This window comes from Camellia sinensis, chromosome 5 (assembly GCF_055761805.1).
Source record: "Camellia sinensis isolate YWXY chromosome 5, ASM5576180v1, whole genome shotgun sequence".
Lineage (NCBI taxonomy): Eukaryota > Viridiplantae > Streptophyta > Magnoliopsida > Ericales > Theaceae > Camellia > Camellia sinensis.
The window spans coordinates 161381866-161398752 of NC_138965.1; the positions used below are offsets into that span (position 1 = coordinate 161381866).

Sequence of the window (16887 nt, forward strand, 5' to 3'; positions counted from 1 at the left end):
AAAAAAATGGTTTGAACCTGAAAAAAAAAATAAATAAATAAATAAAAGAAAAAAGATTGAATGTATATTTAGTTTTAGTTGTGAATCTTAAAAAAAAAAACATATGGGGAAATTAGTGGGTACCCATCCCCAACCCATCCCCTGTGAATATTTAAATAATATCACTTACCCTACCCAATGGATAAGAAAAAAAGAAAAAAAACTCATGTATTTGGGTTGGGTCTCCATAAATACCCACAGGATACCATCCCTAGTCGGAAGGGAGAGTTAAAAAAGATTAGTGGAGTAAGAAATGCATCATTGTTGGGAGAAAATTCTTCGCAACTTACAATAATGTCTTCATTTTCCAAAAACATTATATGATGGGTCTTTGTCTAGCACAATATTTACACCATTGAAGACGCAAAAATGTTTAGCAGGCAACATTAATGCTAGATCCTATTGCAGGATTTGAAAATGGTCAATATGCACAATTTTATCCCACTATTATGTAAATAGAATTAATATTGTATTTATTATATTTTGATACCATATTATATTTATTATTTCATGTGTGAGCATTGTATTAAAAATTAACGTGAATGATTGGACTCATTCCACAAACATTGTGAAAATGAGTGTTCAAATTCTTCAATTGCTTTACAAATACATATTTCTACATCCAAAATTGAGTCAAAGTGGTCTTTAATGGTTAGAATTATGGTGTAAATTAAATAAAAAAAGAATTGGTTTAAGTTGGCTTGAAACGTAAATGTCAATTTCAATGTTAATTATTTGAAGTAGAATTTCCCTTTGTGGTATTGTGAAAAGTTGAGTTGGCCCATTGTGTGCATTAAATTACATATATGCATCTTCCACCAATCATATATGGACATTGATGCAAAGATAAACATTCTGTCTCTTACATAGCGATCTTACTTCTCCTAATTTCTAATTTTTAAAATTAAAAATTCTGTAAAAAAAATTAAAATAAAAAAGATACAAATTTAAATATGGATCTTAAAAAAAGATTAGAGTATATTCAAATTTGCTCATATATAACTATCTAAATCTTATATAATAGTTTGAATTATCTCAATTTGAGAGAGTATTTAGATTTAATAAGTCATTTTGAAGCCTATCTTAGTGATCTGAACCATTCATTTTCTAGAATTCATTTAGTAAAATATTTATGAAAAAAATTAAGATGATATTCTTAAAATTATAATTGTTGTCTATTTTAAAAAAAGAATTCAAATATATAAGTATCTTGATATCTTGTATAAATATTCTAGCTAACGAATCTGTGAACGGTTTGGATGTTAGCCTCAAAATGGGTCACCAACTCCAAAGACTTTCTCAAGTTGACTTTTGTACTCTCAATTGCTTGGAAACAAAGAAAAACAGCTAATTTTTTAGTGACTTTTGTTTCGAAGTTATGTCAATTTTTTTTTACTTTTCTTATCCATCTTGTGTACATTAATCTAAAAGTTAAAAAAATAAATTGAAAAAGCAAAAACAAACTCAAAATAATTTACTATTCTTTACTTATTTTTGCCTTTTCTAATTTTTTTTTCTTATTTTAAAATTTTTATGTTAGTCTCATCAAGTAGAATTGAAAATTTTAAAATTTTTAAAAATTTCAGACAAAAATAAGCCGACAAAAAAAATTGGAAAACAGAAAAAAGAAAAAAAAAAAAAAAGAGTAAACCCCAAATCCAAACCCGTTAAATAATGGGATAAATTAGTCCATTTTGGAGTAATATATATCTGATTAGGCATCCAAACTCATAGACTTGGTGGGCAGTGGCGGAGGAACTGACAGCTTGGGTTGAGCGAGATGGAAATTGTTGGAGGTAACACAACCTATCACTCCGCAAATTGCGACCCTAGATGCTGAACAAGAATTCCCAGGTACAATCCAACCTTGTTTTTTTTTGATTAAATGTTTGTTGAAGAACGTGAATACCCATTAGATGTTCAATGAAATGCGTCAATGTGAGAAATATCGTTGCTATGTCATTGTTGCCTTCACCAAATGGCTAATGCCCATTAGGTGTTCGATTGATTATTGTTGAGTCCTTTTGGTTGAGGCTTGCTAATTGGTGTTTGGTTTGTTGGAATGAAATTTAAATGAAATGATAGATTGCATCATTATGTTCATTCTCATATTTGGTTTACCAAAAAAAATTTATTTGACTTTCATTCGAGTGAACCAAACATAGAATTAACGCTTTGGAATTACCTTTTTAAATGACAGAGTGTTATGCATTGGCATAAATGAGATTTGCAAGAAATTCCCATCATAAGTTGATTGTAAAGGCAGGAGAGAATTTTTTCCCCGTCATTTTCTTGGACTTTTTTTTCAAAAAAAAATTTAAATTAATTTTTTTTTTATTTATGAAACCATGTTAAGTCCACAAATTTGATGGTTTTGATGATAACACATTATTGCTTTGCTTTGACTATGTGCATCCCTGTTGAAAAATAAAAATTAAAAATGAAGTTAGTGCTTAAATGGGTTATTTGATAGCCCACACACATATGGCTAACTTGATTATTGTATATAGGTCAGTGGATGAGTGATCTTTACAGGCATGATAAACTTTCAACAAAGTCTTGACTTGAACAGTACCTAGAAGTTTACAAGAAATATAAGAAAAGGTGAAAATGTCATATCCAAGAATCATTTGAGTTTTGAATTGGCAAAAATCAAATCTCTTGAAGAATAACAATAATTGAGTGTAGCCCCAATTGTTTAGCTCTATTAAATAGAACATTCAATCCTTACTCTGTCTCAACCCTTTATACATCTTAATTTCCTTAGTTGGGGAAACATTTACCACCACTGAAACGGCAACAATGGATACACACTCTCTAATCCATTCAAACCACAAACCCAAAGTTATGCAATGAAGAAAATAAAAAAATTCCATTTGACTAAATCATATGCCTTTCTTGAAGTCCAACTTCAAAACAATTCTATTTTTTCCCATTTTTTTCTCCAGAAATCCACCTCATTGGCGATTAGTACTCCATCTTGAATAATTCTCCCATCGACAAGGGTGGACTGTACATTGCCAATTAGTCTTGGCATCACTTGGTTGAGACGATTTGCCAAAACCTTATACCGGCATCCAATCAAACTAATAGGTCGAAACACCCCCAACCCCAAACCCACTGGATTGTCATTTTAGGTAAAAGAACAATAAACAAAGAGTTTAACCCCTTTACTAACCTTCCATTCATGTGAAACCCTTTAAAAAATTTCATAATTTTGCAACACTTCCTAATACTCAAACAAATTAAAACCATCTGGCCCGGGTGCTTTATTCCCATCACAGCTCCTAATAGCTTGAAGCAATTCTTGGTCGCTGAAATCACTAACCAGCTTTCAGCTCTCCTCCTCACTCAGAAAGACTTCAAAAGGGCCTGCAAGTGTTGGTCTAAATTCCCAACTTTCAGAAAAAACTGACTGAAAGTGTTTCATTACTTCACTCTTGATCATATCAGGTTCTTCAACTGTCAAGCAATTAACAGAAATTGAGTTCAACAAGTTTCTTCTTCTTTATCTACAACTTGCAACCTTATGAAAAAACCTAGTGTTTGAATCACCCTTGAAATTCCAGTTAAGACGAGACTTTTGAAGCCACAGCCTTTCAATCAACTGGCACAATCTCCATAGCTCAGCGTCCAGATCAAGAAGATGAATCTGATCTTCAACAATTCTTAATTTTTCCTTTACATCACCAAATACATTCTTGTTTCCAATCCTTCAATTTTATGTTAACCTTATTCAACAACTTAAATCCAGCCCAACCTACAACTGCATTCTCAGACTTTGATTTTTCTACCAACTAAAGAAAATCAGGATGCGAGGCCCAGACATTTAAGAACCTAAAAGTTCTTGGACCCCAGTCCCTCTTATCTTCCTTCAATAAAATGATGCAATGATCTGACAATGCCCTTCTCAATCCCCACTGTTTGAATTTAAATCTTCCCAATTCCACTCTGGATGGAGCAAAAATCTATCAAGACAGACTCCATCTCCCTGCCTCCTGTGAATCTGACCATGTGAACTTTTTTGCCAACATTGAGCGTCACTATGCATTTTCCCTTATCTCGGGTAAAAACTAGCTTATGGAGGTTCACATTGCAATTTGAAAGTATATGGAATTGATCTCTATTAGGGGCTCACTCCAGGCAACTTTAGATCACTTACAATACACAGATCTACAAAGGAAGGGGTTGGGTTATGAGCAGTTTTAATATGATTCTTTTCTTGTATTTGTTTCAATGACAAATGAGAGACAACAAAGGAATCCATCTTTTGACTGGGAAATGCAAGTTTGTATTCTCCACTTTCTTCATCCCCTCCATCAAAATGATCACAAAGATATTGTCAAGCACCCTTGACTATTTCAGATAATATTTGTAGTAACTGCTTATAGGTACCCTGTTCTCGTTTCTATCACCAATATATTGGACATCTGCGCTGTGAGGTGCATGGTGCTTCCATTTTGTTGGCATGATTCAGTTTTTCATTTGTGTTTATCTATTCGTGGGGAGGTATATGAAGGAACAAATCAGTAGATTAAGGAATGAAAGTTTGAAGACGAGAGGGCTTACAATTGAAAAAAGGACCAAATTAGGATTTAGTAAATTTCAAGGGTGCAAAATGTAATTTACCCTTTTTTATTGAAAAAAAAAAAAAAAAAAAAAAAAAAAAAAAAAAAAAAAAAAAAAACTATGCCTAAAAGATGTAAACATAAATGCAAAATTGTGTACATGCTAAACTAGGAAAGAATACAATAATATAACAAAGTTAAAATATATATTACATGGATAGTGGATATAGTTGTATAGAGGGCTCCAAAAAAATTCAATCAAATCAAGATAATTGATGGCTTTGAATATGGAGTAGAAGAATCATACAATTTATACAAATCCAAAAGAGAGACAATGATTATGTAGTTCAATATTAGCCCATGTCAACAAACAAAAAGAATGATCCACTATCGAGAGAGAACTGTTGTTCAGAAGAGTTACAATGGTGATAAAACAAAATGCTCACCTAATTCACCAATCCCAAATACAAGTTCTCTCACTAAACTCAAAATCCTATCTAAATAAGTCTCAATAAAGTTAGAATTTCAACCAAAAGACACCAACAAACAAGTCTCACAAGGAGACACCAAGTGAGGATCAACCAAGTGACCCAAAACCACAAAAATAAATATCATCTAACCTCTACTTCCGAATTTGTGACAACATTTATGGAGCAATGTTCAAGAATTCTAATCATACTTGTGTCTGTTATACCCATGATTTTAGAGAAGGCAGGTTTGTTAGGAAAAGGTAAAACAATTGTTTCACTGGTAAGCATAGACACAACATCTAACATGTTTGGTCTGTCAGCTGCAATTTCTTGAACGCATAAGAGACCAACTTGAATGTAGCGCATAGCCTCTCTTATGGAACATGTTTCAACTAATCCTTGACCTACTAGCTCCAAACCCTTTGCTTCTTTCCACAGGTTCCATGCCTAAAAAGTTCATAAAATATTGTACTAGGTTAGTACATAAATTTAAACAAAAAGAATATACAAAATTGGACCGTATTTCAATTACTTACATATCCTAACAAGTTTAAAGCACCATCAGGCAGATAGAAACCTGTGTTCCTCTTTCCACTTATAATCTCTAGCATCATGACTCCAAAGCTGAAGACATCAGATTTCACAGAAAAGAGACCATCCATAGCATACTCAGGGGACATATAACCACTGGTTCCATCATTCAATAGATTATATTATTGTAGAGATCTATTACATGTGAGATGTATAAAGCAATTTTATATGTATATGTTCAAAAGAGCTATCTTACTTACAGTGTCCCAACAATTCTTTTTGTTTTTGCTTGATTTTCATTGTCACCAAAAATTCTAGCAGTGCCAAAATCAGATATTTTTGGGTTCATGTCTTTGTCTAATAAAATGTTGCTAGTTTTCAAATCTCTATGAATAATTCGTACTCTAGAATAGTTATGGAGGTACAATAGCCCCTGAGCGATTCCTCCAATGATGCTGACACGCACTTTCCAGTCTAATAAATGTTGTTTTGTTACATCTGCCACAAATTTTGCATGGAGTAAATAAATATGCATAGGAACACCGAAGACCAAGAAAGAAACCACAATGAAATTTGATAAGCTGAACTTAAGAAAGTAACAAACCAAATAGAAAGAAATTCAAACTTTTATTCGGTAAGTACTCGTATATTAATATCCTTTCATCTCTTTGCATGCAATAACCCAACAGTCTAACAAGATTGCGGTGTTGTAGTCTTGAGATCAATGTAACCTCATTCTTGAACTCCTCTAATCCTTGTCTCGAGCTACCGGAAAGTCTTTTTACTGCAATTCCTTGCCCATTAACCAACATACCCTGAAAGTCTAAACTTGTTAATCTTTGCACAAAATTGATGCATAGTAGTTCAAAAACACAAAGAATGTATATATATATATATATATATGAAAAATGTGAAGTAATATAATACAATGATTTAGATAGTTATTATAAGAAAGATTTGTCATAAAAAAATAACTTACTACAAGATTTCTACTGAAAAGTATATACTCAACATATAAGATGGTTCTTAAATGGCAAAATAGTATTAATGGTATTAATCTTGATTCTTCACACCACTTACATTTTCTGTAACGAATGCATAATTTAAGTAAAGCAAATTGTGGAAAGCATGATAGAAAGGCAGAAAAGTAAGATTTCATTCCTAGCGGAAAAAAAATAAATATATATATATATACTTACCTTATAAACATGCCCATAGCCACCCTGACCAATCTTATTTCTCTCAGAGAAGTACTCTGTAGCAATTTCTATGGTAGAAAAGCTGACAAATGGTAGCTCACGATCCTTTTGTCCCGTTAATTTGAGCTTCCCTACATTGCTTAATTCATCAATACTTGTTGCACTATTATTCAATTCATCCATTAACAGTTGCATTCCTTGGACAATCTCATCTTTGTTGCTTCCTCCTATATGGTGTTAAGAAGGTAAATTCTTTTTTGAGATTGGCTTCGAATTTTCATAATTGTCAGTTTGATATAGGAGAAAGACACCGTACCTTTAAAGCAGCGGTATCTCCATTTTATATAGCATAGTAAGGAGGATGAAGCAAGTATTAGTAGAGAAGCAGTTGAAGCAACAATGGTCAACCATAACTTCCTCCTCCTCGCATAATGCAGAGGTTTGTTATTCACTGTTGTATTATCAATGCCAAAACTAATTAAAGAACAAAATTTAGTATAAGAAAGATCAAAGCAACATTCTTAATTATTTCTTCATAAAACTGATTTGTGTATTATTAATCTAAAAGTGGTAAAAGCAATGAATTAGTGCAAGACTTACCACTTCCTGCAAGAGTGTTGTTCCGAACGTACAAGACACTTGCATTACTCCACGTATATTTTGGACCTTCATAAAGACCTTGATAAAATATACAACCTGACCCATCAGATGGATTAAGAGAAGCATAAGCCTCACAAGAACAATTCGTCCTACATATCTCCTTGCAGTCACTAAGACCCAGGCTCGAATTAGGTAAGTACAAATATGGCTTCATTAATTGCCTAGTCTCCTTGAAGACATCTCCATCTATACATTTGGATGGTTTAGGCATTACACACCCAGTAGACACAGTATCTCCTTGGTCAGGATTACAATTTACTACTGCTTTGTCACAAGATGAATAGTGACAGAGATAAAGTACCCCAGAAGAATCTAACCGAAACCAAATATTGGATTGATAAAAGCTGTTATAAGTGAAATAACTCTCATTCTCATTTGAGAAGTAACTGAAATTCAATGAGAAGTTACCGAGATCATAAGACAAATCATGTTCAGAAAGCAAGTTAAAATTGTATCCATTCCAGAAGCCACTACTCCAATTAACAACTCCTCTTTTCCAAACTACAAGTTGTTTTGTGTTGTTTTGATTTTCATCAATACCTAGAGTGAAATCCCCCGTATCCGGATCCTCAAGGCTTGACCATGAGGTGAGAAACCGATGTTGTGGCTTACCACTCTTTAGGTCAAACAAACCCAATTTCATGCCTTGTAGCCATACATTAGATGGATGATCAAAACTTTGCCATAAAATATTACCTCCTGATGATCTCAAAACAAAATTCCCTGAATCATCTAGTCTTGCACTCATATTATTTATACTAGGCATGCCCAAATATTTTTCAGAGTTGAGAGTGATGGAGATCCCTCTACTGTCATTGATCATGAGGGTTCCCTCTTGGGTTATCTTCAGAACTCCAGAGCTATCTGTCAATGGATTGGCAGCATTGGCAACCCAAACCACCTCATAGGTTTCATTTGGATAATAAAATTCTTGGGCTAGAATTCCCAAGTACCGATTGGTGGATCCACTGGGACTGCTGAAGAACCCTAGTTGAAATTGCACATTTGAAGACTCTAGATGTTCCCAGTCTTTCATTTCTTGGCCAACTCCAAGTGTGTCTGCTAAACTTGAAACACCAAGAGGAAAGAACAACCAACAAGAGACCACCAACCAATGTAAAACAACCGAACAGCGTTTCATTGATCTTGTGCTATGCTCTATCCATGTGAATCTAATTCAAAAATTAATGGTTCAGATGAATATAACAATATTCCAATAAAGAATCAAATATATAAATAAAACTCACAGTTTATCTTTTACCTGAAATGAAGGACTTTGGTTTCCATTTCCGCTGGAGAAAACTGGTCTGAAATTTCTCTCTATGAAATTTTCTTATATCACAATGCCCAATTTTGTTTGTGGCACTAGGTTGGATAAATTATTATTATTATATTTAGATAGCAAAAGTATAAAGCTTGGGCTACTGTGAAATTGAACTAAGTATTAAGTGTACTGTTAAACTGGCTCAGAAACTCGGTTATAAATAAAAGTGCACAAATATTAAGTTAGAGATAAGATAGATTGTGTTTATTTAGGTAATAATATAATGATATTAGTTTATTAAGGTTAAATATATAAAATGAAATAAAAGTTCTCATTATATAAAATTTTTCAAGAAAGGATGTGACTTCGTTGTTTTTGTAAAAAAAGAGGCCAAATAGTCATTTTACTTCTAATCCCATAAAATTAAATTTGCATACTATATAATGGAATTGCTAGTCCTCTCATTAAAATGTATTTTTAACTATTTTTTCATGTTTTTGGCCTCTTTTGAAAATATGAAAACAAATTAGTTTATTGATTTATTTGAGTCATATCACTTTTTTATTTTTATATATATATATATATTTTAAAAAAAGTTAAAAAAATAATTAATAAATTAACCTTTTTTTTTCTTTTTCTTTTTTTTTTTTTTGAGAACAAGCTTGCCCGGGATCGATAAATCCAATTTCGTAGCCCACGGAGAAAGACAATTGGACTATTACCACGCGGATTGTGGTGGCTGGACTAGGTTGTTTCAGTGGGTTCCATTAAATATGTAGTCAACAAAGGCTGATCACATAAAAGGACGACTCAGAAACATTTTTTAAATCACAGTTGCAACTTTGCCATAGAAATATAATAATATATATATATATATATATTGTCTCCTTTGTATTTTTATAAATATATATTTTAAATAAATTATATTAGTAGTCCCTATATTTTGTTCTTTATATAATTTTAATTCTTATAATTTTAATTAGTTTAATTTTGACTCTTAATTTTAGATTTTGTATTAATTTAATTCAATTAATAATGTCGATTATGGTTTTTTTTTTTTTTTTTTAAGTGAATACTCAGTTTGTTGAGGTAATTCACTGAGTTGAACAAATAAGTTTATAATTTTGCTTATACAAGATAAAGCATGTTGCTTATATGTGCATTTTCTATCAAAAAATATTAATAGTTGAAATCAATCGGACTAAATTGTGACAAATTATAAATTCATGATCAAAATTAAGCAAATTAAAAAATTATAAAAATTAAAATGACACAAAGGCAAAAATATATAAATTACTTATGTAATTCATCATATAAGTATATTTTTTAGCCACACTTTCATTGCTATATATATATGTATATTTGTATTTCTATTCACGTAAATACTCAAGTTATATAAATACAGGGTATTTATTCATAAATTATTTTTTATCTACTTATATTTTACTTAGTTTGAATTTTTTTTTTTATTTTTTATGTTGCAATAAGTCTTATGAGTGATATAATTATTGAAATATATGTAATAATAATATTTACATTGACAATGTGAATGTTTCGTGATGTAAACATTTATACTGTCAATGTGATGTTCACACATCAATACGAACAGTCACATTATAAAATATGAATGTTCACATTACCAAATTGTTAAGTGTTCAAAAAATATTTGTAAGGGTAAAATTTTTTATAAAATATTTTAAATATGAGAATTAAAAATTGGTAGATCAAATATCTAAATAATAGGATTTATTGAAATATAAGAATATGTTATGGAGTAATTGGAATATAAGTACTTAAAAAAAATTCTTAATAAATCCCCCTATAAATATTTATGTATTATATAAATAAAAAAAAATGAAATTTCATTTTTGTAATATGTTAATAAATAAAATTTTAAAGATGAAACATTAGTTATTAATTATTTTATGGATTAACTTTCAAGTATCAGTTATCAAAATTCAATCAGGAGTGTTTTGAAAAGATAGTTAAAAGTTATTTTTTGACTTTTTTGTGAGAGAAAAAGTGGGTTAAAAGCTGAAAAGTGACTTTTTAACTCACTTTCCAAAATAGGCCTCAAATTCGTCAATTTGCCACGTTTAACATCAAAACTAAAAGCAAAATTTTTTTGCAATGGGAGTATTTGTGTTAGAACAAAGAAAAATGTTTAGTAGTTTAAATTTGTGTGGTTTGAATAGTTTGAATGTACTAAAACGACATTATTTTATTTTTAAACGATTTCGTTTTGACACATTCAAACTATAAAAATTTAGACTATCAAGCATTGTTATAGAACAAATACCGTTACAAAAAAATAAAAATAAATGATCACGCAATATTTGTGGTCACCCTTCCTACCACATGGATTAATGCATAAAGATAGGAAGAAAAAAAAAACACAGAATTTCCAAAAATGTACTCAGATCAGAATCGGTTGTGTGGTCCAAATTAACTTGTGTTTTTTTTTTATATAACTATAAAATTAATTTGGCATATTAAATGAAAAATACTTATTAATATCACATGGTTTTATCTCGTAGAAGGTAGAAACAATTTCTAAACAAATTGAAAATATTCACAAAAGTGAAGCCAAGTCAATGCGCATTGATAAAAATTGAAGAGACTGCAGAAATCAGCACATTTAAAACAGCTCATTCCCAATTAAAATAATACAAGCAGCCACCACATCACATTCAAGTCAAGCCCAATCCACTCAAAAGAGGAGCCATCATTTACCCATTATTTTAATATGAATAAATATGAAGAGAATTTATTTTATCTTATTGTCATTAAAATTTTTTTGTTGCGTAATGTGTGAAACTATATAAAATGTAAGTATATTTTATTAATATTTTATTTATCTTTTTTTTTTCTCTTTCTAATCCTTTTTAAATCTCTCAATCAAACACTACGTTAGCAACACCGGCTAATTCATTTCCAAATCTCCCAACCAAACATAATGTTAGCGACACCAGGATTTGTTAGGTTTTCGTTCAATGTTTAGTCGACATTGTTTTGATTTTTATGTAATTTGTTTGGAAAATGTTAGATTCACCACCAAAAAAAAAAAAAAAAAAAAAAACTTCTACAATTATACTTATAATGATATGATGTAGTATTATATGTGTCAATTTTTGATTTATTACACATCTAATCATATAAGATTTAACACCCTTATCACATTATTGTGATTAGATTTATAAGTTTAAAAGTGTAGGCCTTTAGCCTTCAATTTGTTGACTATTTGAGAGAGAACTTATTAGTTAAACGTGGATTTGGTTTTAGATTTTCTAAAATCTTATGTTTCCTTATTGATTTTTTTTGTTAGATTAGAAGGAAATCAATTTTTATTTGAATTAAATTTAGAAAGTATCCCTTTTTTTTTAATCATAAATGTGTAAAAACTCTCACTCATTTGATTAAAATTTCTCATTTTCTTGGTAGGCTCTCTAAAGAAAAGTCATTGGCAATTTGGCATCTTCAGAAGTTTCTCCTTACTTTAACAATCTTTCATGGATCTTTATGGTCATACTTTGATTAAAAAATAGATAAGGCTTTTTACTGTCCACTGTATAGATTAAACGGTGTTATTCGATTAAAAAATAGATAACGTTTCACTTTGTAAATTAAATGATACTATTGGGCTCTGTTCACTTTGTAGATTAAACGGTGTTATATGATTGAAAAATAGATAAAATTTTTTTTACGATTTTCTTTGTAGATTAAACGATACTATTGGGCCCGTGATGTGATTAGGTATTTTAATTATTTTAGTATAAAAAAAAAAAACCTACATGCCAAACACCTCCTAAGGATCTTCTGTAACCTCCATTTGAGAACTAACCGTTCCGGTTCATCCATGGACTCCAACAGATTCAGTTGTTCTTCCATTTTTCTCTTCATCTCAAGCTTTGTGTTTCCTGCAATGGTTGCCGCCGCCATTGGCATCAATTACGGTGAAGTTGCGAACAACCTTCCCTCGCCTGAAAATGTAATACCGCTTGTTCGATCCATCGGTGCGACTAAACTCAAGCTCTACAGCGAAAATCCACGAATTCTCAAAGCATTCGCGAACACGGGGATCGAAATCATCGTAGGACTAGGAAACCAGTACTTAGCCAAGATGAGTGATCCTGATCAGGCCCAAGCTTGGGTGAGGAACAACATTCAATCATACTTGCCTTCCACTAAAATCACATGCATCACAGTCGGAAACATAGTTTTGACATTCAACGACACTTCTCTCATCGACAATCTCCTCCCGGCGATGCAGAACATCCACACAGCGCTGGTGAACCTAAATCTAGACAAGCAAATCTGTGTCACTACGGCACACACTCTCGCGATACTCGAAACGTCAGATCCGCCGTCTTCCGGAGCTTTCCGGCGAGATCTCAGCGGACGCATCGCTCAGATATTGGATTTCCATGTCAAAACCGGATCGCCGATCTTCATCAATGCATATCCTTATCTTGCGTACAAGTCTAATCCGAAGCGATTCCCGATCGATTTCGTTCTGTTTGAGGCTAATTCAGGGATTGTAGATCCGATCTCGAATCTTCGCTACGATAACATGTTGTTTGCTCAGATAGACGCTGTGTACTTTGCTATGGCTTCGTTAGGGTACGGGACGGTTTCGTTGGAGATCTCGGAGACCGGTTGGCCTTCGAAGGGAGACGAAGAGGAAGAAGGAGCGAATATAGAGAATGCGAAGAAGTATAATAGCAATCTGATGAAGATGATTGATGATGAGAAGAAGGGGACGCCGTTGAGGCCGAATTCGGAGATGAATGTGTATGTGTTTGCTCTGTTCAATGAGAACATGAAGCCAGGGCCGACATCAGAGAGGAATTTCGGGTTGTTCATGGCCGATGGGACGCCGGCGTATTCACTCGGACTCGACAGAGGTCCAACTACGAGTTTCGGAATGCCGACTCGGAGACTGAGTCCACTGCTTCTTTGTCTCTTCTCTCTTCATTACATTTTACATGCTGTAATTGGTTCAGTTTTTGGTTTTGGCGGGTGGGGTTAATAATATCCCACTATTTTAAAAAAAAAATACACTGTCTCACTGTTTTTTCACTCATTACTACCATTGCTTTCAAACTGACCCTTATTTCCTGATTGACCCCTTTATTAGAATAACGACAATGCTAGGTAGCTTAAATTTTTGTGGTTCAAATGGCTCAAATCTGTCAAAACGACATCGTTTTGACAGATTTTGAGTGTAAAACGACGTCGTTTTGACAGATTTGAGCCATTTGAGCCACAAAAATTTGAGTTACCAAACATTTTCCTTAGAATAAACTCTTATGCCACAATTAATTGGAAATTCTAATGAGAACCTGAGGGAGTATAGAAAAAGCATTGCCATTCATTCCAAGATTTTCATATATAGCATGAAAATCCATATTTCTAACAGTCCGTGCTGCATTTTCCCAATTAAAGTGGAAATCATCATTTAATGTATTATTGATAAGAGCAATTTCAATTAGGGAGGAAAACGAAATTATATATATATATATATATATATGTTTTTACAAAGAACAAGAAGGATGTTTTATAAGGACATCATAGAATTTTTGAGCTTTGATCCCGAAATAATTGATTGAAGGCCAGATGTAATCCAATCTAAAAAGAAGGAACTCACTATCGATATACCCAATAGAGCTCAATCACGTACTACAAAAGAAGTCAACTATCAATCGGAACACAACGTAGGATTTCCAAAGAGAATTAGTTGAACAATGCCACTATTCCGCACCCTTCAAGAGTCAAGCACGACGCACCTCAATAGAGAAGACTACCTTCTCCACGAGACCATGACCCTAATGGTACCGAAACTATATCATCTGGTAACAAGCATTGTGAAGTGTCTTGATTTAAGTCTCTTTCTGTAGCTTTACCTTTACTTTTTCTTCGTTTTTTCCTCCCTTTGGGAGCCGCTTAATGGCCCCCACGTACTTGAGCAAAAAGTCATTTTCAACATATAGTAACAAACCACCCCAAAAGCACTAATGTAGACCCAAAAACCAACTAGTGACCTCAAACAGTAAAACAAGAAAACCGCAAGCTAAAAAATATGGACAAAATACTTTAAAACACTACAAAAAAAATTAAAAAAAAATTTAAAAAAAAAAAGGACAGACAGAGCCCCATATACCACCTACGAACTCCCTAAAGATTGCAAGCTGACGTATAGTTGCATATATCCAAAGCAGTTTCTAGGACTAGATTTGGAGAAAATAGATGGACAGTGAGATCTACTAAGCAAATTGGAGGAGAAGATTAAGTTTGTGTTTAGTTGAGAGATTTATGAAGAGATTTAGAAAGAGAAAGGGAAAAAATAAGTGAAATTTGAATAAAATATATTTACATTTCACATAGTTTCACATATTTTTTTCATTTTTATTTTCAAATCATTTTTCAAATCCCCTAACTAAGCATAACATAAATCAATGCCAGAAAAAGAAGTTGGAGACGACTCAAAGCACAATCGATAGATAGATCACACCTTTGCAACTGTCCCTTCTCGGAGAGAGACACAATACGATGAAAGTAAGTGAAATGGATTGGTTCTGGATCTCTCCGAAAATTGCGCTAAAAATCACTTATGATTAAGGATTTGGCTTGTCTTTAGTTGAAAGTTGAACTGTATTAGACAGTTGAGGTTTTTGACTGATAAGAGTCATTGCACAGAAGACTCTTACCGGTAAGAGTTGAATTTTTTCAAATTAAGAGTCTTTCGTTTAATAACTCTTACCGATCAAAGTCTTCCATTTAATGACTCTTCCTAGTCAGAGATCTCAACTATCTGTTTCAATTAAAATTTCAACTAGAGACAAATCATTTCTTATGATTAATATCTAATCTTTAGAATTTTTCTTGTTCTTAGGTAGCTTTATTGCCACTATCGTTGGAAAGGAGGAGAGAAGAATTTAATATAGTAGGGATTTTTAGGGTTTGGGGTGGTGTTGTGAAATTTATTTGGCCTTTTTAGAGTCTATTTCGATAATTTGAATTATTTAATTTTTATAGTATATCGAGTATAATATATGTATAAAAAAATTAAGTTAATTGGATATCGATAATCACATCAAATCGCATTTGTATTTAGTTTTATATTTCAAGTTATACTTTGTTAACACCATAAATCTGCAATTTTTATTATAATTTATTATTTATATAATTGCAGGACACGTGGCATCCTCTTATTCATTTGGAAGTTAAAAGAAGTTATAGAGATAATGGAGAAAATGAAGGACAAAGTGGATGAGTGGGAGGACAAAGTGGATGAGTGGAAGGACACATGGCAAGACAAGAATGAAGATGGAAGAAATGGGTAGTTACTAAGTAGTTATTGCTGTATTTTTTCTTCTATAAATAGCCATTAATGGCTACATTGTAAGGATCCAGAATTCATAATCAAAGACACTTGATTTCAATATTTCTTATTATTTTCCTTATCTTAGGAGTAGTTTAACATAGATTTATATTTCGAAGCATTTATTTTCATGCACTTTCTTTTCGAAGCATAGGAGTAGAGGTAAGTAATTATTACTTCGATTGTTCACTCAATCGTCTTTCTCCGTTCCCCATTCTTCTTTTAATTTTTCTTTTCTTTACACTTGGCAATCTTGAAGTCCTCTTCGTTGAGGCAAAAGAACCGTCAACACAATCGCTTGATAATTGGCTTGAATTTAATCTGTAAGGATTTTTCAATCCTTGCTGGCACGCTCGCATTTATGATATTTTCCTTCGTAGGAAAAATAAGCCAACATTTTAGCCAACATTTTTTGGCACGCCCGGTGGGACGTCAAGTGTAATAAATGGAAAATGAATTGGATTTGTCCATTTCAAATAGTCTAGATGAAATTTATTGGCGTAAACAAGAAATTTTGGATCTTCAAGAAGAGATTCATTTTCTTGATGAAATAAATTTTCATCCCTTACAATATTATTTGGTGGAAGAACAAAGACACCATTTAATTGGAGAAATTCATCAACTTGATATGGAAATTCGTCAATGGAATGATGAGTTATCAACTCTCACTACCAAGTCTTTAACTGAGGCCTTATTGGCCGGAATTGGTGAATTTTTTCAGAATTTTTCCATGGTTAAAAATAGCAAAAGCAAAGAGTTGATTTCATCAATGGCT

The 16887-nt window shown here is 32.2% G+C and overlaps 2 protein-coding genes across 4 annotated transcripts; one reads left to right on the top strand and one right to left on the bottom strand.

Annotated features, from left to right (window-relative positions):
* The first annotated feature begins 1749 nt into the window (after positions 1-1749).
* On the top strand, positions 1750-13814 carry LOC114276088 (glucan endo-1,3-beta-glucosidase 11). Of its 3 annotated transcripts, none has more exons than XR_003634073.2 (2): positions 1750-1893; positions 7108-7332. XR_003634073.2 is itself a non-coding variant. In XM_028217838.2 (2 exons), exon 2 carries the CDS (start codon positions 12654-12656, stop codon positions 13758-13760), a length of 1107 nt encoding a protein of 368 aa, XP_028073639.2. In that variant the 5' UTR covers positions 1770-1893; positions 12602-12653; the 3' UTR covers positions 13761-13814. The 3 variants fall into 3 exon arrangements, 2 of the variants coding, with proteins under 2 accessions (XP_028073639.2, XP_028073638.2); XM_028217838.2 differs by lacking the exon at positions 7108-7332 and adding an exon at positions 12602-13814 and having other exon boundaries at positions 1770-1893; XM_028217837.2 differs by lacking the exons at positions 1750-1893; positions 7108-7332 and adding an exon at positions 11326-13814.
* LOC114276087 (G-type lectin S-receptor-like serine/threonine-protein kinase At4g27290) lies at positions 4936-9181 on the bottom strand. The gene is made up of 8 exons (XM_028217835.2): positions 8729-9181; positions 7408-8639; positions 7124-7258; positions 6808-7034; positions 6213-6423; positions 5869-6106; positions 5614-5764; positions 4936-5524 (listed from the first exon to the last, which is right to left on the bottom strand). The coding sequence occupies exons 1-8, from the start codon at positions 8752-8754 to the stop codon at positions 5219-5221; spliced, it is 2526 nt and encodes an 841-aa protein (XP_028073636.2). The 5' UTR covers positions 8755-9181; the 3' UTR covers positions 4936-5218.
* Positions 13815-16887: the final 3073 nt, after the last annotated feature.

What these genes read in the sequence shown, in the direction of transcription:
- LOC114276087 (XM_028217835.2), bottom strand. Translation starts at nt 8,754, where the DNA reads ATGGAAACCAAAGTCCTTCATTTCAG. An exon ending in AAAAGAATTGTTGGGACACT is followed by an intron (nt 5,765 to 5,868) that starts GTAAGTAAGATA and finishes TGATGGAACCAG; the next exon opens with TGGTTATATGTCCCCTGAGT. An exon ending in CTTTAAACTTGTTAGGATAT is followed by an intron (nt 5,525 to 5,613) that starts GTAAGTAATTGA and finishes TGAACTTTTTAG; the next exon opens with GCATGGAACCTGTGGAAAGA.
- LOC114276088 (XM_028217837.2), top strand. Translation starts at nt 12,588, where the DNA reads ATGGACTCCAACAGATTCAGTTGTTCTTCCATTTTTCTCTTCATCTCA.